The following is a 22,734-nucleotide window of genomic DNA, read 5'->3' on the forward strand; positions in this document are numbered from 1 at the left end:
TTTTTTTCATTTCTATTCCACGAAGATAATAAACACTTAATAAATTGCAAATCTAGTAAAAAATGCGAGCTCTTCTAACAGAATGAACTGATAAAAACAGCTAATTATATAATAGTAAATAAGCTAATAATAAAATAATAAAATATATTATTTTGCTAAATACTTTTTTTTTAAATTAAATTTGTCCATAATTTTTGTGAAACGATAACTGAAAAAATTGTTCAAGTGTAAACCAACCCAAGGAACACACTAAAATCAAGAAAAAGTCAAAATGACTTTATTTTGACTCGAAATAGTTATGTGATGAAAATTTGACCTCAGTAACATATATTGCTCGTGACGGAAAAATGACTTTGCGCTTGTCTTGCAAATTTAATATAGTAGTATAGTATTAAGTTTAGTATGCGTAAAAGTTTTGAAAATTATTATTAATGTATATGGCTTTATGTCACTTTGATGTCATCAATGGATCATTTTTTATAATTTAATAGCCTTTTTATTATCATCTTACTTTTATATACATTTATACATTGAGTTTCTACATTTGCCGCTACGCGGCGTATCAAACTTAACTAAACTCGTATTCAATTTTTTATTATGAATGTATATAAAGGATATAGATAAAGTGCTGCTAAACATTGGATAAAATCTGTAGTATACTTTTTTTCCTTTTGTGAGCAATAGTGCTAGGAAGAGGACGATGCTCACATGCATCAGAGAACTACGTAGCAGCTCTCTGCTTGTGTGCGTATGGATAATGTTCTTTTCCTGTTCCTGGCATCACTATTTATCAGTTTAATTTCTAATAAACTAAATTTAAAATAAATTATTTAATAATTTGGATTCCTTGTTGGAATTCAAAATATTAAACAGATTATTTGAAATTAGATGGATATAAATGAGAAATAATCCATTTAGCGTATATTAATAATCATCAACAAATCGTTAAATTTTGTAACCAAAAATTGTCATTTTGATTTCTTCTATTGTGATGTAATTATGACATCAAAATGACGTCATTTTGACTCCAATGTGTTCTTTGGGAAGTAGAGCACAGAGATATTAGTCATAGAAAAAAAAAAAATATATATATATAAACTATTATTGCTTGCGCAAAATGTCAAGTGAGCAATAATAATTTCACTCAACGTCAATTTGCTTCGCCAAAAGCTAATTACAAGAAGAACATGCGAATCGTAAAGGCGCGTATTCGTCACGTTATATAAGATTAGGCTTACAAGCAAAACGTGCGCATGTGCGATTCGTTACAGAAGAATGCGAAAACAGCAAGTCGAATCGAGGTGTATTATACACTTTCTCAATCTATGACGACTGGTTCACCATTCGGCTGAGTCTGGGTCCGAGGCCGCGTGTGCGACCTAGACGTACTCACGAACGGTCTCACGTCGCATTCGTCCGACATCCGTGTCCGCCGATCGTTTTCCTCTCGCAGTAAGTGTAACAAAAGTGTTGCGGTAAAAGCTCGACAAAAATCCCGCTTTTTGTCTTTCGATTTTGCGAGTGTAAATGTATTTGGATCGTCGATGTGTTTGTTTTGACCGAAAATTATAAGAAGTGTGACAAAGAAAGAAATTATTGCAAATAAACCGAGCAATTATTTTATTTTAAAGGAGTATTTTTACGATCAGTTTTTAACGCACACGCTAAATTAAAGTTGAATAATTAGAGATAATTATAGATTTTAAAAAAATTTATTTTGTATGTCTATTCTGGTCTTTTAGTGGTGTGATATTATAATATAATTGATAAATGTGCGCACAAAAGCACTCATCGCAATAGCCCATTAATCGGTCTTTCTGCTTCTCAAGTTTTCAGACTTTTTATCTTAGAGCTTGTAAAATTGTTTTTACTTTAATTTTTAAGTTTTTATACTTTTGAAAGTGTGAAATATGATAAGGTCAAAATCTGACTAGAGATAGAGAAGCGACAACTCTTTCTTTAAAAAAAATCATGTTTCTCTCTTAAAATATGTTAACATATCCACCAAAATCCTTATGATATTAAGCATGTAAAATTCTCATTAATAAAAAAAATACAAACATTTAAAGATATACCGTTAAATTAAATTAGAATTTACAGTACCGACCAAAAATATATTTCTACATTTTTTGAAGATAATTTAATTCAAAGTGAATATATTTCTATCTAGTCACATATGTTTAAATAGTAGGTATACAGGTATATAGTAAGTATACAGGTTACTGAGCAATAGACTTTTCGTTCAATAATGAAAACAGCAATTTAAGAAAAATTAATTAAATATATGCATTTTGAATTATCTTCAAAAAACATAAAGATAATACACTTATGGCCAGTATATTCTAATTTAACTTAACAGTATATCTGATATTGTATTTTATAATATATTTTGTAATTTATAATTGTATTGTATAATGCAATGTTTATACCATAATTTATTCACATAATGAAAAATATTTCAAGAATGTATACAGAGAGAAAATAATTCCTACATAGAAATCCCATTACGTTGATATTTATGAATGTAGCGCATATTTACATTATTAATTGATGGCTCTGAAAAAATCAATACAATTAAAAACATCAATAAATAAAAATATTTAATAAGTGAAATTTCTAATTCCTTCCTGAGAGAGAGCTGTACTTATCTTTTTTCTAATATTCACAAAATGTATAGATAAAATAATTTGATATCTTAAAAAAATTTCTCCCCTTTCTATGTTTAGATGTAAGAAAATTAAATCTTTTAATTTTATTTGCGTTATATAACACTCGTATGATATTAATGTTTTTTTCTATTTTACGCAAAATGATAATGAGAAACTTTAAATATTTAAACTATTAATTACTTATATTTCTAGATTTGATTTTATTATGAAAAGAGGCGCATATTATTTTTTATAATAGAAGAGAAGTAATTGAGAACTAAATAACCTTTGAACAGGATGTGCGTATATTATCATTCAATATTAACCTTAGGAAGATTGCTTTTCTGTGCTACTTAAAATAGCTGCCATTGTTTGATCGGCGAACCATAAATATTCAATAAGACTAACGATAACGATTACGATAACGATTCAATTTTAATCACTGACATCCATTTCTTCCGTTTTCAACGTGCTCATTTATCTGAGCAACATTTAATTGTTCTAGTGATGAGACAAATGCGTTTGTCATAATGTATAATTATGCATCGCGCAATATATATATCTTATTAATGCTTTCCGCAACGTGAATAGTGATTATTTGCTTCATCTAGAGACCTAGTCACATGTCTGGCGTAAGATCTTGCGATGTGGAAGATATCCTCTGTGTTGCACATTTTATAAAAACAAATATCTTTTAGAAAATTCATTTTAAAAAAAATTAATTTTTTAAAAATAATATATTTTTATTTCTCTTTTTTTAGGATATTATTCCTATTCCTTTGATCACAATGGAACCGAGCAAAGACGATAGTACCGATGTGCCAGACAGGATAATCGAGACTTTCGCTGGTCGCAAGATTATGGTAACAGGTGGCACGGGATTCTTAGGAAAAGTGATGCTCGAGAAATTTCTGCGATGCCTGCCTGAAATAGCGCAAATTTACATGCTCATCAGACTGAAGAAGGGCAAAGATCCTAAACAACGATTGCTCGAGATACTCGATTCTCCGGTAAGCTTTAATTGTCATCGTCTTTTCGCTTTTTCTAAGCACGTGAAACGCGCGAAATATAAAAAAATTATTAATTTATTAATAAATTTTTAATTATTATTAAATTAATAATGAATAAATTTTTTAATTATTAATTTTTAATAAATAATTGCACGGTAGGACGAGAAGGATACATCGCTATTCTAGAGGAATTTTTGCGAAGACGAAATTCGATGACTGCCATCGGACTTCCGTATCGCTTTGGTTCCTCGAAAAAAGAGAAAGTGCCTAACTATGACTCTGTTACTATATGCGTTGCAAGTTGCATCATTATTGCCTTACAACAGATAACGTGAGATGCCGGGAGTTTAAGTCTCTCTCTTTTTTCTCGCACGCGTACATTTCGGATATTTCTCGCGGATAAATTTGCCGGTGAAAGCGTTTACCGGATCGCCGACCACATTGCGATCTGTCGTTTTACGTGACGAAAGAAACCAAGTCAAGGCCTTGTCGAAAAATATAGCGAGAAGATTGTGATTATATTAGTACATATTGCGCTCTTACCGGTGAAAGTACGACTATTGCACGTTTCGTGCTGTTATATCATGCCTTTCGAATTTTAACGCAACACCGTAAACATGCTACGTCACGTATACACGTATGCATCTAAGATATTTGAATTCATTAGAATTTTTATGAATTTTTAAATATCTATTTCGTCAGAAAGAGGCTCGATTCTCATGATATTAAATTATTACTTTAATCTCCTCACATCATCAAACTAAAGTTATATATAAACTTATAGCGTTAACAGAGTGTCTCAAGACTTGTCAAAAATTCCTTGATCTTCCAGATATTTTTGTTCCAAATTCCAGGTAACAAGAATATTTTAAAGATTTTTGGTGCAATTTTCTAAAATAAATTTTTTATTGCACGTATTTTCTAATGTTTTTCACTTATAAGAATATAGTCTCTTCAATTTCAAGTGCTAAATTTACTGTAAATGTATTGGGAAAGCTGAATAGTTTCGGTAAGATAAACATTTTACACTTGCTTAACATTTTCAGTCTTTTATCATTAAAAATTACAATAAAGAATATCTACTGCATATTCAATATTTTATTATAAGGCATTGAATATATACATATATATATATATATATATATATATATATATATATATACACATACACACACACACACACACACACACACACACACACACACACACACACACACATATATATATATATATATATATATATATATATATATATATATTATAAATAGATATATAAATGTATAATTCACTTGATTTGTCGACTTATTAACATTTTATATGTAAAGTAGTTTACCGCGATTAGAATTAGATTTTCAAAAAGAATTCTTAATAATAAAATAATACAATTTATTATTTTTAAGATTATTTTGGATTTAATTTTTTCTAAATTACATTCTTTAGAGTTAGAAAATAAAACCATACGTACATAATTTCACATACATAAATTTCTGAAATCAATGTATCATATAAAAATCATTTAAAAAATAAAATAAGACGAGAGAAACTAAATAAAGATGAGAGAGCATTTTTATTCGTATCGATCGACGATTTATTATAACTATAAGATGTGCAAAAGAGAGGACCGCGATAAAGCAAAGAATATACAAGATGAGGACTTGACAATGCGATAAAATAAAGAGCAACGATTTTAAAAATAGATAAGAACAAAGAATCTTTAATATCACATCCACGAACTTCTGCGACACAATTATCTAGAGCATTCAAGTGAAAAAAGGAAATATATAAAGAAAACAAAACAAAAAAGAAACATATAATTGGATCGAGAGATTACTCAACTCGAACCATTATGTTGAACTTCTTAGAAGACAGATGATTATTGTGGTATACTTGTCAAGATGCATAGGCAAGGTGCATAGGCTAGAAGGTCCCTTACAATATGAGAACAAAATTATTAAAAAGATAATTTTTTTAAAATTTTGATATTCAATAAAATTCCAAAAGAATTCTCTGAGAAATTCAAGTTTTTCATGTTTTTTAGAACATCCTTATAATGTTTAATTAACAAAGAAATTGTTGTAACAGTCTTATGTTCATTTCTACTAATGTAGATTAATTTTAATCTTGGTTTCACTTGCTTTTCATCTTATTCTAATTCTAAAAAAATTAGAAAAAAAAAGTAAATTATACGAAAATTAAAATTAATCTACATTGATAGAAATGGACATTATACATAAAAAGTATAAAATAATTGCAATCAGTGAAATATCGCATAATAGTTTCTGAAGAAAAAAATACATCTATTTGCTAAAATTTAATTGCATCTATTTACATCTATTTAATTTTATTACAAATAATTATTACAAACGATCATTTTGAGATTTAAAATAATAACAAAACACATTTTAATATAATATATGCGCATACATAATATGCAGTACACACATATATAAACATACGATAATTCAGCAAAAGAGTTATATAAAATATAAAAAAATATAAAATGTAAAAAATGTAAAATGTAAAAGTAAAATATAAAATGTAAATGTAAAATGTAAATGTAAAATGTAAAAAAAATATAAAATATAAAAAATATTTTTATAAAAGATACTTTTGCTAAAGAAAGATACTTTTTAAATATTTATTTCCTTATTACTTGAATATTACTTTGAAGAAAAGAAATTGTGCAACAGTGATTTAAATGGATAAATTACACCGAGATAAGATCCATCACACAATTTTAGATTCTATATTATTATCACAAAAAAAAGAGATCAAGGATGAATTTATTTTTACACGTACCGATGAATCATAATAATACAAAGCAATCATCACACATATTTTCATAGAGATCTTTATATTCCGTCTACTCATAGTTTCTTTATTTTACAATATTCTTATATAATCGACAAATAGTAGATGACTTTTTTTAAATTTAAATTACAGCTTTTCGAAAAAGTCAAAGCTGAAAGGGGGTTATTAGCGCTTCAAAAAGCAATAACGGTCGTAAGCGGAGACGTATCACAGCCAGGACTCGGATTATCCCCGGAGGATAGAAAAATGCTCTGTGAGAATGTCGAAATCGTGTATCACGGAGCAGCTACCGTCAGGTAACGAAGATGAGAAAAAGATATATCGCTGCTCTCGGAAAAATTCAATGCTCTCTTAATATTTATCAATATATCTTCAGCATACTGCCAAAATATCGAAACTTCGTTTCTCTAACTCTCAATTTCAAAAATAAGCAAAGTGTTTTTCTCGCATCATTTAACATCTATTAATATAACGATTTTCATATATTTATAATTATTCACGAACATACGAATTTCTCTATGTATGTAAAATTTTTCATCCGTTTTGCAGATTCGATGAATTGTTAAAGAAAGCCGTACTGCTAAATGCACGTGGTACAAAACAGATGATAGAACTGGCTAAGGAAATGAAGAATTTACTTTTGTTTGTTCATATCAGCACGGCATATTGCCATCTGGAAGAAAAGGTATGTATCTAGTTTCCCCTTCTTTCATTTCTCCTCTCTCCTCTTCCTCTCTATGCATGCATAATGAATATATATACTGGATATTCTAAAAGATGATTAAAAAAATTGAAAATATAGAATAAAATCTTTTAAAAAACTTTGCTGTCGAAAAAAAAAAAACTTTCAATATTTATCAAATAGATTCGTGCGCTCGATTATCTCTGCACACGTTTGTATTTATATAATAGTAGGATTTTTTATCAATCTTATTACTTATATAGCACCATTTGCTCAGTTACGCACAACATATGTGACCGGTTGATATTCCGCCAAAATATGCAAAATGCAAATTTATCTTTTGCTATTTCCTCAAGAATCTTTGCTCAGCTGCTTCTTCGTTTGTGCACGATGTTGCTCTTATATTAGGAAAAAATCATTTATAATTAATTTTGGCTTCTTCTCATCCCATCAGAGCTTATTACATAATCATTATTTAGCGCACAATCTGGGCGGCCTAAACAAGTTTTTACCGCATTTTTTCCTCCTAGCTCCGATCTGAGTTTGCGTGCTGCGACTCAATTTTGATATTTATATATTTATATTTTTTTATCTATTTATATATTTTTTTAAATATTTTATTTTTTATATATTTAGTTTATATATTCTTTTTTATATTTTTAACATTGTATTGATTTGATATATTGATATATTTGTATTGATTTGATATATTCTTTTGAACCATTACTACATGGCTTGCTATTGAAAAGGATCCGAAGAGGATCAAAATGTCTTATGTCCTTATAATTTGAAATGTAATTTGATCAAATATATTTTATGGATAATTAATGTATAACTTATAACTTAATTTGCGCCCTATTTCAGCGCTTGTAGTTCTATTAATCTTTTGTATAAATTTTGATTATTATTGCATAAACCACATAATTCCTTTAATTTTATTTGTCAATCTTATTAGCTTATTTTTATTAATATGAACTTTCACCCTATAAGCACACAATATTTCTAGGATATTGTATAAATATTATTAACTGTTAATAATATTTATACAATATTTTAGGAATATTGTGTCTTATAGGACAATTTCTATCATTACATAGAGCAATCGAGAATATATGGGTCATAATTCTTGCATGTGGATAATGTTTCTGCCGCTAATCATTATGGAGTCGATTTCGTAATCATTGATATTCCAATAAGCAAAATATTCAAACAGCAGAACATTAGGTTTCATTTTAATTATTTGTATATAGATCGATTTAGTCAAATAAATGCCTAAAATTTGCAAATAATTTTTTTAAGTTTATATGAAAAACTTTGTCCTATCTTTTCGATTTATTTTCTTAAAACTCCTGGTAATTTTCTTAAATTTCCGGGTTCTATCAGTTACAAAATGTCCTGTTCATGTACACATACACACAGACACAGAAGCTATTTAAAAAATAATAATAATAAAAACAACCGATTTTGGTAGATTTTATACGAGAAAACCTATCCTCCGCCAGCGGATCCTCATAAAATAATTAAATGCGTCGAATGGATGGATGATGATGTAGTCGAGGCTATGACTGATAAGATTTTGGGCACGCTACCTAATACGTACGCTTTCACAAAAGCCTTAGCAGAAGGTCTCGTCGAAGAATCTATGCCATATATACCATCGATGATTTTGAGGTATCTATGACTCGAAAAATATCTCGCATTTAGATTTAACATATATGTGAACATATAGATATATTAGAACGACACATACACGCACATTAAATATTCATTGTGATTTATTGATTTGTCGACCGTCAGGCCAAGTGTAGTTATTCCTATCTGGAAGGATCCGCTTCCCGGTTGGACGGACAATATTAATGGGCCAACCGGTCTCTTGATCGGTGCTGGGAAGGGAGTAATCAGAACGATGTACTGTAATGAAAATGGTTACGCCGATTATCTTCCGGCCGATATCGCGATCAATGCTATTCTTCTTTGCACGTGCAATTTTATTTATTTCAAGGATGATCAACGGGTTTATAATCTTACAAGTAGTAGCGAATTCAAGGTACATAAATCGCTGTACGATGCGTTTGTCTGTACGCATCCTCTGAAGATGTTTAAACAAGATCCTCGATATTTCTTTTCATGGTTTACAGGTTCCCTGGACAGAAATAATAAAACTTGGTCGAGAAATAACGCAACGAGTACCTCTAAATGGAATCTTGTGGTATCCAGGTGGCAGTATGAAGAAATCACGACTTCTACATAATATCTGTGTCATATTGTTTCATTTGATTCCGGCTTATATTATTGACACACTTCTCTTTTTGTTGGGCTACAAACCAATGTAAGTTATCACTGAAACAATGTGTAAGAAATACTTATAATACTTGTTCATTTTATTTACATGCAGTCTGTGTCGTGTACAACGCCGTATAAATAAAGGTTTCGAGGTCTTCGAATATTATGCCAATAGACAATGGGACTTTGATAATTCATCTGTTCTCTCTGCGAGAAAAAGAATGAATAGCTTAGAATATAATAAATATCAAGTACACGGCGATGACATGGACAAAGGCGAGTACTTTGAAGCTTGCATCCGAGCTGCAAGAATTTACATATTAAAGGAAACTCCAGATACTCTACCAGCCGCTCGCCGACATTTGAGAGTGTAAGTTTAAAGCCGCATATTTTTTTTCTTACAATTTTTTTTTTTATAAACAATTTGACATTTTTTTTCTTTTGTCACAGTATGTATTGGGTGGATGTATTTACAAAATTCTTTCTCTTCTTGCTCCTTATATATGTATTGGCATCCTGGAGTGAAAGTTTTAAAACACTGCTCACAGATAGTGTAACATATATTACAAAAATGTTAATGGAGTAATGTTTTACGATTTAATTAAATCAAGAACTCTTTTTTTACCTATTGCATACAAAGATTATATCTATTATATTGATCAAATTAAATTATCATTTAATATCAATGAAACGATTAAATATATAACTTCACAGCATATGCAAACTACAGTTGTGTTCCTTAGATATGAACAAAATAAAAAGTGAATAAAGACATTATTTACATCATATGAAATGTGGTTTTTATTTTTATGAAAGATTGTACACTCATCTTTAAACAGATTCTTGTACTGGTGGTTCATAGCCTTCTGGTCTATCAACCTTAGAACCACTATCACCAGTTTCTTCACTCTTGTTACCACCTCCATCTCCGTGCAATTCTAACAACTTGCTGAGTTCGAAGCGCGGTTTCTTCAATACTTTCACCTGATAAAATTGTAACTCATTAATGTTTTACAAGAATAATCATTAATCCTTTCGTTACTAAAGATGACTTAGTTTTGCTGCTGAACGCTTGCATAACAAGTGGCTGTAGAATACATCTATCACATTAACACACATTTTTCAATGTGATAGATATATTTTATAGCCACTTGTTTTTAGTTGATTTGGCGTTATTAAATTTACACTTACATCTTTACAGATATTTCTTGATTTCATAAAAATTTTTGTTTATAAGCACTTTCATTAATCATTAATATACTTTCATTACATATATAAGCGTTTCTCCACTGAATATTGTCATAACGAAAGGATTTATTAAAGCATTGTGAAAAAACATTAAAAGTATAAATATTACTACTCACTTTACGAATGTAAACGTCATGCAGAGGATAAATACCCTGCGAAGCTTTCTCTATGTCTTTAGCTGTAGCATCTGGAAGTAATTTGCTAACCACGCCTTTTAAATCGGTCTTAGTAACATCTTCCGTAATAGTTTCAACCATTTTCTGTCTGATTTTTTTAACCTAAATTGAATCATGTCAATAAATAAGATAGAAAATTAAGAGAAAGGAGAAAAAACGTGCAACTAAAAATTAGTATTAAATGAATATATTCTCATTAAAAGAAATCCAATTCACAATTAGCATTTCTACTGATTTAAATTAGAAATAAGATTTTAAATTTTATATAACATTATGTGTATATTATATAATTTTAAATCTTACAAGATTAGAAAAAATTCTTTGAACATCTATAAGTATCAAAAACATTTGAATATTTCTATTAAGAAGGAATTTATTAATAGATCATAATATCATGTAGCATGTTTATATATCACTACTTACTTACATGGAAGTAGTGTGGTAAGTAACTGCGTTAATGTACGCAATTTTTCTGCCATTCACAATATTAAAAATTGAGATAGACAATAGAATTGCGTATAATGTATGACGAACAATTGAGTACAAACCTGCGCATGTTGAGCATAACACGTCTTCCTCGTGCTTAGCTGATCTTTGTTTGTGAAACCAATGCAGAAAACTCTGAGCAGATAACCGTCTGTAGTTTTCACATCTACATTAGCTTCAATCAGAGTCTGCCATTTTTTCACCATTGATCGAAGCTTATCCGTTGTCAAGTCCATTCCATGAAAATTGGTCAATACATTACGGCCTTGGACATCCTCAGCAATCAATCTAAATTTTCGGAACGATCTCTCTGCATCTTGATCACTTTGTAAATCAGCCAGGGATACTTCAAACACTCGGAACTTTAATCCCTCAGATGCAATCTCTGTCAAATTAAATATTTTATTGAATATTATGTTATTATATATTGAGTTTTATATATATATATATATATATATATATATATATATATAATGTTAAAAACAAAATAAAAAGAAAAATCAGAAGTAAATGCGAGTAACAAACCAAGTAATTAATAGAGAAAAAAATTTTTAGCTTATATTAGTTACACAATAGTATAAGTAAAATTTACTTGTTCCCTGAGTCCTATTGACGAGGGTTTTTCCAACTTGCCGATTGGCAAACATAGACGGAGCCTTGACATCATACCAGTCTTTGCGAGTGAAAGGATCAACACTGAAATAATACTACATAAGAAGAGGAGTACTTGTAACGTACAATACAATGGCAAGATTTTTTTGTATGCATTGTATATGTGGTCTGTATAGTAGTTTCACATCTGCATAAATTGTTAAATATTTTCAGGTAAATAAAATGGCAAGACTTTTTTTTTATCATGACATTTAACGACCCATCAAACAATTTTGTCTTTAGCGGTTTTTAGATACTTTCAGATGAAATGGCAAGACTATAAAAATGAATTAGGTTAAGTTTTATAGAGCACACGCGATCACATATTACATGCATCAACCTTAAGATAATGACACTTTCACACAAAACGGACAGTGACAATATTTAAAAAATATTTAGAACATATGTTTTATAATCGTATATTAATACGATCGTCCAATCCAATACAATATAATCATCGTCTTAACAGTACACATTGTTGGCGATAGCCTGTCCAAGGATCCGACATAACCAAGGGAATCGTGCCAAACGATAATTCGATGAAAAATATTTCAAATACATAAGATAATTAGCTATATTTAAATTGCAATATATTTCACTCACATCTTCTTCTTAACTCCCTTTTTGCCGCCTTTCGAAAGACCCTTATTCTTGCCCACTGCCATGATTCCAAGTCAGAAGCGAAAAGGAACGTAAAACGGAAACTGCTAACCCAACCTAGTGTGGAAGCGGAAATTACTACTCGATTCATTTTCGAACTTTTTTGACTTAAATTATATTTTTATATAATTTTATATATTTTTATTTTAAAAAAATACATGACAAAATATAATTAATATAAATCAATTTGTACATGAAATATTCGTAGCAATTTTTCCCTTAAAAATAAATGTCAATTGACAGCTGGTTCAATGCGATAAAAAGACAAAATTGCACTTCCAGTAAATATACAATGAATAAAATTTATAATGAATATTTTTTTTACTGCAAATAATTATTTCCATTCATCTCGCTACTGTGTCAGCTGTAACTAATTAACTCTTCTCTTTTATAGACAAGTCGATCAATCGATTGATTATCGTATAGTGAAAATTGCGACATTCTCTCTGTTTCTTTGCGCATGCGTTGTTTAAAAATCTTGTAGAGAATTCTTGCGAGGATGCACATTAAAAGCTGTCAATATGCGAAATAGAATAAATAAAAGGAATAGTAATAATTAATGCAGAACAGAATTATTATTACTAACTATAATACATTAATTATAATACATTAGCAGCAAAATAATAAATATTTAATATGTTTTTTTTCTTTTATATAACCCGGTAAATAATTTTTCATGTATATTCATGCAGAATATAATTGTACAAAATCATATACAGGGTGAATCATAATGGATGTAACAACCTTTTACCATTAGAGATCAATTATCGACTGCAACTGTAATCAATTGAATGATTCATAGATGACAGCTGCTTGGATCGACCGTGTCTGCAGTAACGTACAAGCGAGTTAAATACTGTGAATTAAATAATATACATATTCCATGCATACTTTTCTAATATATTTAACTTTTTTATGTACATATTTTGCTTTCTACACGGTTTTTTTCTAATAACGTGATTTCTTATTATTGTGAAACGTATCTGCCACATAAAAAGAGATATCTTTTGCATTCGTGTATTTTTTAATACGATTTTTTTTTAAATAATGATTTTTTAATACATAGAATTTGACGGCGATTTTTTTCATTCTTACACAAATCATTTTAACGCGTAAAAAGAGTTGGATTGGTAAAGATACAAAAGTATTCTTTTTTTATTAAAAAAAATGCGTAATTCTGCTTTCTACAAGAATTATTCTACTTATTATTAATTTTCTAAGTTATAACTTTTACATTCTTAATATCTACAGCAGAATATTTCTTGTAGAAAGTAGAATTACGCATTTTTTTTTATAAAAAAGGAATACTTTTGTATCGTTTACCAATCCAACTCTTTTTACACGTTAAAATGATTTGTGTAAGAATGGAAAAAATCGCCGTCAAATTCTATGTATTAAAATACCATTATTTAAAAAAAATCGTATTAAAAAATACACGAATGCAAAAGATATCTCTTTTTATGTGGCAGATACGTTTCACAATAATAAGAAATCGCGTTATTAGAAAAAAACCGTGTAGAAAGAAAAATATGTACATAAAAGAGATAAATATATTAGAAAAGTATGCATAGAATATGTATATTATTTGATTCACAGTATTTAACTCGCTTGTACGTTACTGCAGACACGGTCGATCCAAGCAGCTGTCATCTATGAATTATTCGATTGATTACAGTTGCAGTCGATAATTGATTTCTAATGGTAAAAGGTTGTTACAACCATTATGATTCACCCTGTATAATTGTACAAAAATATGTATAATTATAAATAATAGAGTACAGGACATTACTGCGCATTTTGCATACTTATATATAATGTTCACAATGTTTTATGTATAATTATACACCTTTTCAAGAAAAGGTAAAGAAAAGAAGTCGAGTCATCTCAGTAGTAAAACATTGTATAAAACTATTTTACAAAAAATTATTTTAATAAAAAATTGCTGTATTAAAAAAAATTGTGTAAAATAGTTGTCATAACTATCTACAAAAATTAATGATATATTTAAATAGAAAATTACGTCGAGAATAAAAGAGTGCGATTTTATTTTATGTTTATCAACAGTGTGTGTGTGTGTGTGTGTGTGTGTGTGTGTGTGTGTGTGTGTGTGTGTGTGTGTATGTGTGTGTGTGTGTGTGTGTGTGTGTGTTAGATGTGATTGACTGCTGATAAATAATTAGATAAAGAAAAATTATGTTTATATTTTCGTCGAAAGTTATTGCATCTTTGTCGTAAAAGTCAGAATCCCGATTTCTTCAACGATGAACAGTTGATTCATGTAGCTTGTAATTTAAAAAATTTTAATTATTAAAAAACTCGACGCTGCCAAATTTATTTGTATACTATTCAGCCGATAATATGCATTACTCGCAACTTAGCCATTCGCGTAAAGATACACGGTGTGTCTTGCGCCTGAATGATGACTCGACTTCAAGACACTACTGTGTCTCTTGATACATGGATTTCTGTTTAGATGGATTTAGTTTAATATATAATTATATATATATATATATATATATATAAACATTATATATATATATATATATATATATATAATTATTTGTCATTCAATATATTATAAATTGAACAATTATATTTCAACCATTATATTTACATCAAAAATGCTGTTATATATTTACGCTATTTTTTAGAATATATTAATTAAGTGAATATATATTAATTTGCACACTTTTTTATCATTTTTATTGATGCGATTAAGCTTATTTTCAGTTTAATAATTTATACAATAGTAGAACTAATAAAATAATGAGATCAGTAATATTTTAAATGACATAAGATTAACTATACATTTTAAAATTATTATTTCGATCCTAAGAGAAATGTGTTGGTTACGTAAATGTATTCTCAATAGAATTATCATATCAATCATATAATTTTTCTTCTCTCTTTTGCCATTTCCACTTTTATAAATAAACTTCCGTGCAATGATAACACTGCGAGCGGCAGTGACAACAATAATTTAGTTTAGTCATAGTTCCAATAATTAGTATGCAATGAAATTGTATCTCAAAATGATTTTGTTCTTTGTGTGTCTCACGATCTTAATCTGTCTCTCTTCTTCTCAGAGCGATCAAATAAAAGAAGAGTTAAAAAAATCATGGGAAAAAAATTGTACCACTCCTTGTGTTTATATAGAGGTAGAGAGTAATTCCAAATTTAATTATATTTGTACTTAGAATTATATTTGTACTTAGAATTTATCAACAAAGCTAATTTGTGTCCGTTTGTTAATCTACATGTGTCTAACATATAAAGATTCTTAATATTTATATTTTGCGAATAATGTGACTGATATAAAACATAATTAAATAAAAAATAATCTTTTTCAAATACAAAAATAAAAATAATTATTTTATATTTTCTGATGTTGCATACAAATTCTAAAATACTTCCCATGTTTTACAATTTTGACAAATTTAAAGTGCATAGGATAAATATACTGTGCGATGCTTTCGCACAAATCTCGTTGAGATTTTTACCATAAGTTGGCAGTAAGTAAAAATAAATTTTGCAAAATATTATATCTGAAAAACATTTTGTATAGAAATTAAATTGAAAATCGAAGAAACGAATTTTCTCCCCAATGGGTGTACCGATTTTAACGAAAGAAAATATATTATGGAGTTTAATGGTACGAAACACGTGGAGTTTAATGGTACACACGTGGTTTAAAAAAAATTAGGAAAATATTTTTTCCAAAGAAACCGGCTGAAACAAATTTTCAAAATGTTTTCAAATTTTTTTATAGAATATACTTGAGATACTACTACCATTTTTTACTAAAAAACTCTTCGACTCATCTAGTATAATACATTTAATTTTCAATTTTCTGATGTATAGCAAAGAATCAAAATATATGTTTTCGATACATTTTGCAGAAAGGAAAATATAATTCAGTATGTATATAAGATTGAACTAAACATAACACTGTTTTTTGACATGAATATGATTGATTTCTAATTAAATATAATTGGGTTCTAACTAATTATTGGTTTTCAAGTCGATTTTTTTATTACGTTAATGCATGCTCAATAATATTTTACAACATAGAAATTTAAAAATTGACATTTGATTTCTTTCTGCACAATATATTCATTATGATTGACATTATTTGTCTTCGTTTCTCCTTTTTACTTCTAGACAACGACCGATGGCGATCAAATGAATAACAATTCTGAAAGGCCTCGTGTGTCACTATGCTGTCGCGTTGGCACTTTCCTTACAAAAACACATGGTTGCATGGAAATTACAACAAACAAGACAGAGGAGATGGTGCAACTGCCTGTAGTTTATGACATCAATCTTATCCCGGAAAATATTAGCATGAGCGACAAGTACTTTAACTTTGTGATATGGAATCCCTGCGCTGGCGGACATCGGTATTTTTTGGATTCGCACACTTACGAGAACGACAAGTGGTATCTCATGTCGAATGGCTCTATATGGCGACCTAAAAGCTTGGAGAAACCTATTCTCGACTATCGTCAATATTGCTTAGCCCGAATAAACAGCACCGAGTATCGGGAGTACTTGGCGTTCGTCTGCATGTTCAAGAATAATAATAATAATAATAATGGTAACAAAAAAGTGATGATCTTTTTCTACGGCGGAATGCTTGTGTCTGCGCTGTTTCTGATTGCCACATACGTCGTCTACTGGTTACTGCCTGAGCTGAGAAATTTGCACGGTTTAACATTGCGCGGATACATCGGTTGTTTGGCAACAGCTTATAGCACATTGGGAATGCAAGTGCTAATATTGCATCGTATTGAATCCAGCATCTGCATCGTACTCGGTATATCTACAGATCATGTACTTTTCTTCTTCATTTGTGTTATATTACTTTAACGCAAAGGAAATCGTCTAAAATGAAATCAATCCAGCAAACATCAAGTAACAGTTATATAATTGTTAGTTATAATTTCCCACTCAACAATATAATTGTTATTTAAATTTTCTACTCAACAATATAATTGTTATTTAACACATAAGTTAGTTATATAACATGTAACAGTTATATTGTTGAGAAATTATAACTAGAAAATTATAACTAATAATTATAACTAATTATAAATAAGTTATATAACTCTTACTTGGTGTTTGCTGGGAATACTTTGCTATATTTGAAAAGAAAAGTCCATATACATATAATCAAATATAAATATACGGTGTTTCAAGAACAATTCTACATCGCATGACACAACTTGACACAATCCGAATATGAACTTCGTAGTAAACTCAATAGAGATGACGATAACAGTAACATCATTTTGCATGAAATATGCGACAATAATATCTGAACTATTTTTTGGCTGATTCACGCCAGGAGACTGAGTCTTTAATCTTAAATCGAAATATGGTTTAGTTTGTATTAGTATTTATTTTATTGTTTTTTTGTGATAAATTTTAAATTGTTTCTTTTCCTATAAATTTGCAATGCAGAAAGATAGCGTAAATCTATTTTTTCCATTGATATATGTATAAGTAGAAAGCATTAATCTTATATTACAGTGTTTTAATGCATTGTTACGCTGTTTATTCGACCCTGTTTATTTCAGCCTTCATTAGATATTTCTCATTTTTGGCGAGCTTCTTCTGGCTAAATGTGATGTGCTTTGACATTTGGTGGACATTTAGGTAAGCAAATATGAAAAGAAGTGTTCCCTTATTTTTAAAATATGTATTATATATATTTTATATATATATATATATATGTATTATATGTATTATATATATATGTATTATATATAATATATGTATTATATATAATTATAAACCATAAATTAAAATATCTCAAAGATTCGAGTGTCGAAGTCACTTTTTTCGTTATGAACCAAATTTGTAACATCGTTACAAAAATAACAAAAATGCACAACAGCAATAATGTTATACGTAATGCATTATTTCCCAATTTTATTCATTTATTAATCTTATATATATATATATATATATATATATATATATATATTTTAATGTGACTCAAGAGTTGTAAAAAATAACATATTTTTTGAATAAACTTCAAAAAGAGTTGATATACGTAAATATGTATATGTAAATATTATAATTATTATCTATGTTCGTGATAATTTTAATAAAAGTAAAAAAATTATACAGTGATAATAGCAATACGAGTCAAGTGTCGATCCTATGACACAATAATTTATTATGCAAACAAATAAGCATGGAACATATTACAAAGAAAGGATGGCGAATGTTTCAGCCCTATTTTTGGATCATCTTCAGCGCAAATATGATGATGTGATAAAACATAATAATAAATAACAAAAAGAATTTATATCGGAGCCAGTTACAGAAAAAGTCGTCTAAAGTAATAATGAATGTCTCGGTATCTTATCATCTTGACGATGCTTCCAGGCATCGAAGATTTTAATGAAATTATCTCAGGATATATGAAATTATTGATGTGTTCTCGATTGCAATATACAACGCGCGGATATTTTCCTTTTTTCTTATTCACATAGGATATAAAAAAAAATTTATATTTTTTATCTCTAGCATATCAATAAAATTTCATGACATATTCATGGCAATATTATATCGTTATTTCTTTCATATTATGCAAATTGATTTGTTATCGCTAAGCTTACATCGTAATTATTTTATGATGTAACGATTATCTGTGTGCGTAATATGTTTTGCGTAATATGTTTTTCTCTAATTAATTAAAGAAAAAAAATTAAAGAAAAAAATATCACTATGCAAGATCAAAAGTTAAATTTCTTTTTTTTCGCATATTTGCGTTGAATCTGTCTTTACGTGCACATAATTATGCATATATCTTCATCATTTTCACGCGAATCATTACTCGGTTAATTTAACATAACTTAATTTAATATATATATTTATTAATGATAATTACCAATTTTGAGCTATAATTTGATAACTCTTTTATAGATCCAGAAAAAAATACATTATAATAATATATAATTTTTTACACATATTTTTATTTATAATATTTTTCAGATAAAGTAATCTTAGTATTATTAAAATCTCTTGTTTTTTAATAATGTTTTTTCAATATGGATAGAACAAATAATATATTAAATTATAAATGATAATATATATGTTTAATATATTTTATTTTACATCGATTATATGCCATTTATACGATTAGATAAAATGTTTCAAATAAAAATTAACTGCTACATTTTATATTTTCGAGAATGTATATCCTCGAGTCATCTAAAAGCGATAATTATTTCAATATTTTCATGATTATTTAAACTTTGTCTTATTGTACTTATTGTTTTACTGACTAAATTTGAATGTAAACTATATTTTCACAGAGAATTCCGCTCGTCACAAGGAAACGTGAAACAACGAGAAAGAAAGAAATTCATAATATATTCGATCTACGCATGGGGAAGCGCATCTATCCTTACTATTATTTGTGGTATCATGGATTTTGTTCCCAGCGTGCCGAGAAATCTTATCCGACCGGAATTAGGCGTCAGAAGTTGTTGGTTATCTAGTACGTGGATATCAACTTTATTATTGCATATTTTAGTCATATGCATTAAAGCTATATGCGATTAAATACTTTTATTATAAAATATAATAAAACTATAAATCTACAAATTTGAAATATATGTTTTATAGTAGTATATAAATATACATATAGATAATTACAAAAATATTATTTCTTTAAAAATATCTTTATTTACATCCTTCTACAGACTCATTTATTCGAGTCTGAATGCCTATAAAATATAATGACAAATTTATTTTCTGTTTTAGCAAAACCAGCGAAAACATTATACTTTTACGGACCTATGGGTATTACTGTTATTTGCAACATTTGTTTATTTATCTCTACAGCATTGAAAATCGTGGACCACAGAAAAAACACAGCTCATCATCTGAGAGGTTTGGAAAATCGGCGTCATAAAGAAAATAAGCAATGGTTCGTATTTGAGCCTTTTTGCACTATTATTGTTAATTATTCTTTTTTATCTTGATAAAGAAATATATTCTAGTATTTATAACAGTTTTAATGTGCATAATATTAATCTGTCCTCGTTTCTAATAACAAATTATCTAATTTTTTTTAATCAACTTTTTTATGAAATACAGTTTTTTACAATTTGTGATTCTCAGAAGATGACAAATGATATTTGTGTGAATAATTTATTGTGCATATTAATCTGTCCTCGTGTCTATCAATAAATTATCTAATTTTTTAAAATCAAATTTCTTATGAAATACGTATATCAAATTTCTTATGAAATACGTATATACGTAAATAGTTTTTTACAATTTGTGATTCTCAGAAGATGACAAATGATATTTGTATGAATAATCTATTATTTGTACGAATAAAATTATAATAAATATTCCTATTTTGCTTCTATTTCAAAGTAAGAATTATATAAAAACAAATTTCAAAATAAGAATTATATAAAAACAAATAGAATAAGATTTTAAAACGATATAAAATGAATAAAATTAAAAAAAGTCAGAGTAAACAACAGATGCAAACAATTGTCTTCAAAAAATTTCATTTTAAATAGAATTATGAATAATTAAATTATTGAAGACAATTATTTGCATCTTAACTTATATTAGCCCATTATCTTACCTGTTTTATATATTGAAGTAATATTTCTTAAAAATTTCTTAAGAAACATTATTTATTAATTATTTTCTAAGAAAAATTATTTGTTCTCTTTTTAAATTTTAATCTATTTTTTTGTAAATTGATTTTATTACTTTATTATTATTACTTAAAAAAATATTTAAAAATAAGATAATTACAGATCAAAAATATTTATCTTTAAAGACCTAAAAGTTAAATATTTCTTGTTTCTGAAATAGCAATCTTCCAATTTAATACGTTTTTTTTAATAATCGTATATATATATATATATATATATATATATATATATATATACCCTAACAGCACACATGTCCAAAAGATGTCCAAAGGACATCCATAGAATATCCCGATCTCCTATGGATATCCTATGGATATCCTTTGGATATCTTTCGGACATGTGTGCTGTTAGGGTATATATATATACGATTATTAAAAAAAAAAAATATATATATATATAATGATTATAATACTGAATCGTCGTATATTCGTAAAAATATATAAATAAATATATTCATTCGCAGGTTCAATTTGTATTTAAAATTGTTTATCGTAATGGGTATAAGTTGGTCTATGGAAATAGTGTCATGGCTGGTCGACAGTGTGCCGCAGTACGTCTGGTATCTTACTGATTTGATAAATGTCCTGCAAGGTCTCATAATTTTTATAATTTTTGTGTGGAAGAAAAAAATTAAGCGATTGTTGCTGAAGCGATTTGGTTGCCAAAAACTAGAAACTTCCAAGACACTTGATGTGCACAATAATTACTAAAGCTTATATATATTAGTACCACTAATGCTAAGTAATGATGATCCTACAAGAAAAAATCAATCCTTTTGTATAATAATAATTTATGAATATTAATTTATGTACATTTATATAATAGAATTTTGTAATTTGATGTGTTTATGGAAAAAATATATATATTAAAATATATATATTAAAATATATATATTTTTTCAAAGAATTTTTAAAAGAATAATATATGTTTAGTTAATATATGAAATATATATTTTTTCGTTTCATTCTAAATGAAAAATTTTCATATTTTCATATATCAGATGATCAACAGCTTCTTTTTTCTATCTCTCTTCCTTTTTTTGTAATGAGCTGAATTCCATAAAGCGCATGTCTGTGACACTGTAGTGTTGCCACATTAGAAAATTTTCCCCCAAATGTTAGTCTTTAGGAATTTTGTTTTTTTTTAGGATATTTTAGGGAAATAAAAAGTCTAGTAGATTTTTTTAAAAAAAGCAGAGATATATAAAATATATGCACTTTCTTACACAATTTTTATTAAAATTATTTTAGGAGTAAAAAACATAAGTCACGCGATTGGCTATTGAATAAAAATTTTTTTAAATCCAGTGTTTCTTGTTGGAAAGTTGCGTTCAAAAATTTTCCTTGCAGTAGAGTAGTGTTTAATTCGACCAATCAGGACAGA

General features: G+C 28.0%; 3 protein-coding genes across 7 annotated transcripts; 2 read left to right on the plus strand and 1 right to left on the minus strand.

Annotated features, from left to right (window-relative positions):
* The first annotated feature begins 650 nt into the window (after positions 1-650).
* On the plus strand, positions 651-10,220 carry LOC105253387 (putative fatty acyl-CoA reductase CG5065). 4 transcript variants are annotated; one of them, XM_011261389.2, is made up of 10 exons: positions 651-744; positions 1,272-1,452; positions 3,410-3,658; positions 6,602-6,765; positions 7,019-7,154; positions 8,623-8,822; positions 8,949-9,198; positions 9,290-9,480; positions 9,547-9,804; positions 9,885-10,220. In XM_011261389.2, the coding sequence occupies exons 3-10, from the start codon at positions 3,437-3,439 to the stop codon at positions 10,018-10,020; spliced, it is 1,557 nt and encodes a 518-aa protein (XP_011259691.1). In that variant the 5' UTR covers positions 651-744; positions 1,272-1,452; positions 3,410-3,436; the 3' UTR covers positions 10,021-10,220. The 4 variants fall into 4 exon arrangements, with proteins under 4 accessions (XP_011259691.1, XP_011259692.1, XP_011259693.1 ...); XM_011261390.2 differs by having other exon boundaries at positions 1,275-1,452; XM_011261391.2 differs by lacking the exon at positions 1,272-1,452.
* Positions 10,209-12,750, minus strand: LOC105253386 (40S ribosomal protein S3a). The gene is made up of 5 exons (XM_011261387.3): positions 12,599-12,750; positions 11,937-12,040; positions 11,407-11,729; positions 10,799-10,960; positions 10,209-10,418 (listed from the first exon to the last, which is right to left on the minus strand). The coding sequence occupies exons 1-5, from the start codon at positions 12,658-12,660 to the stop codon at positions 10,266-10,268; spliced, it is 804 nt and encodes a 267-aa protein (XP_011259689.1). The 5' UTR covers positions 12,661-12,750; the 3' UTR covers positions 10,209-10,265.
* Positions 12,751-15,663: 2,913 nt separating this feature from the next.
* Positions 15,664-22,139, plus strand: LOC105253385 (G-protein coupled receptor Mth2-like). Of its 2 annotated transcripts, none has more exons than XM_025411325.1 (6): positions 15,664-15,813; positions 16,817-17,471; positions 18,235-18,313; positions 19,984-20,168; positions 20,435-20,600; positions 21,815-22,139. In XM_025411325.1, the coding sequence occupies exons 1-6, from the start codon at positions 15,670-15,672 to the stop codon at positions 22,059-22,061; spliced, it is 1,476 nt and encodes a 491-aa protein (XP_025267110.1). In that variant the 5' UTR covers positions 15,664-15,669; the 3' UTR covers positions 22,062-22,139. The 2 variants fall into 2 exon arrangements, with proteins under 2 accessions (XP_025267110.1, XP_025267111.1); XM_025411326.1 differs by lacking the exon at positions 15,664-15,813 and adding an exon at positions 16,091-16,167.
* Positions 22,140-22,734: the final 595 nt, after the last annotated feature.

The sequence above is a fragment of the Camponotus floridanus genome, unplaced genomic scaffold (genome assembly GCF_003227725.1).
Source record: "Camponotus floridanus strain SB8 unplaced genomic scaffold, Cflo_v7.5 scaffold39, whole genome shotgun sequence".
In the NCBI taxonomy this organism is placed as follows: domain Eukaryota; kingdom Metazoa; phylum Arthropoda; class Insecta; order Hymenoptera; family Formicidae; genus Camponotus; species Camponotus floridanus.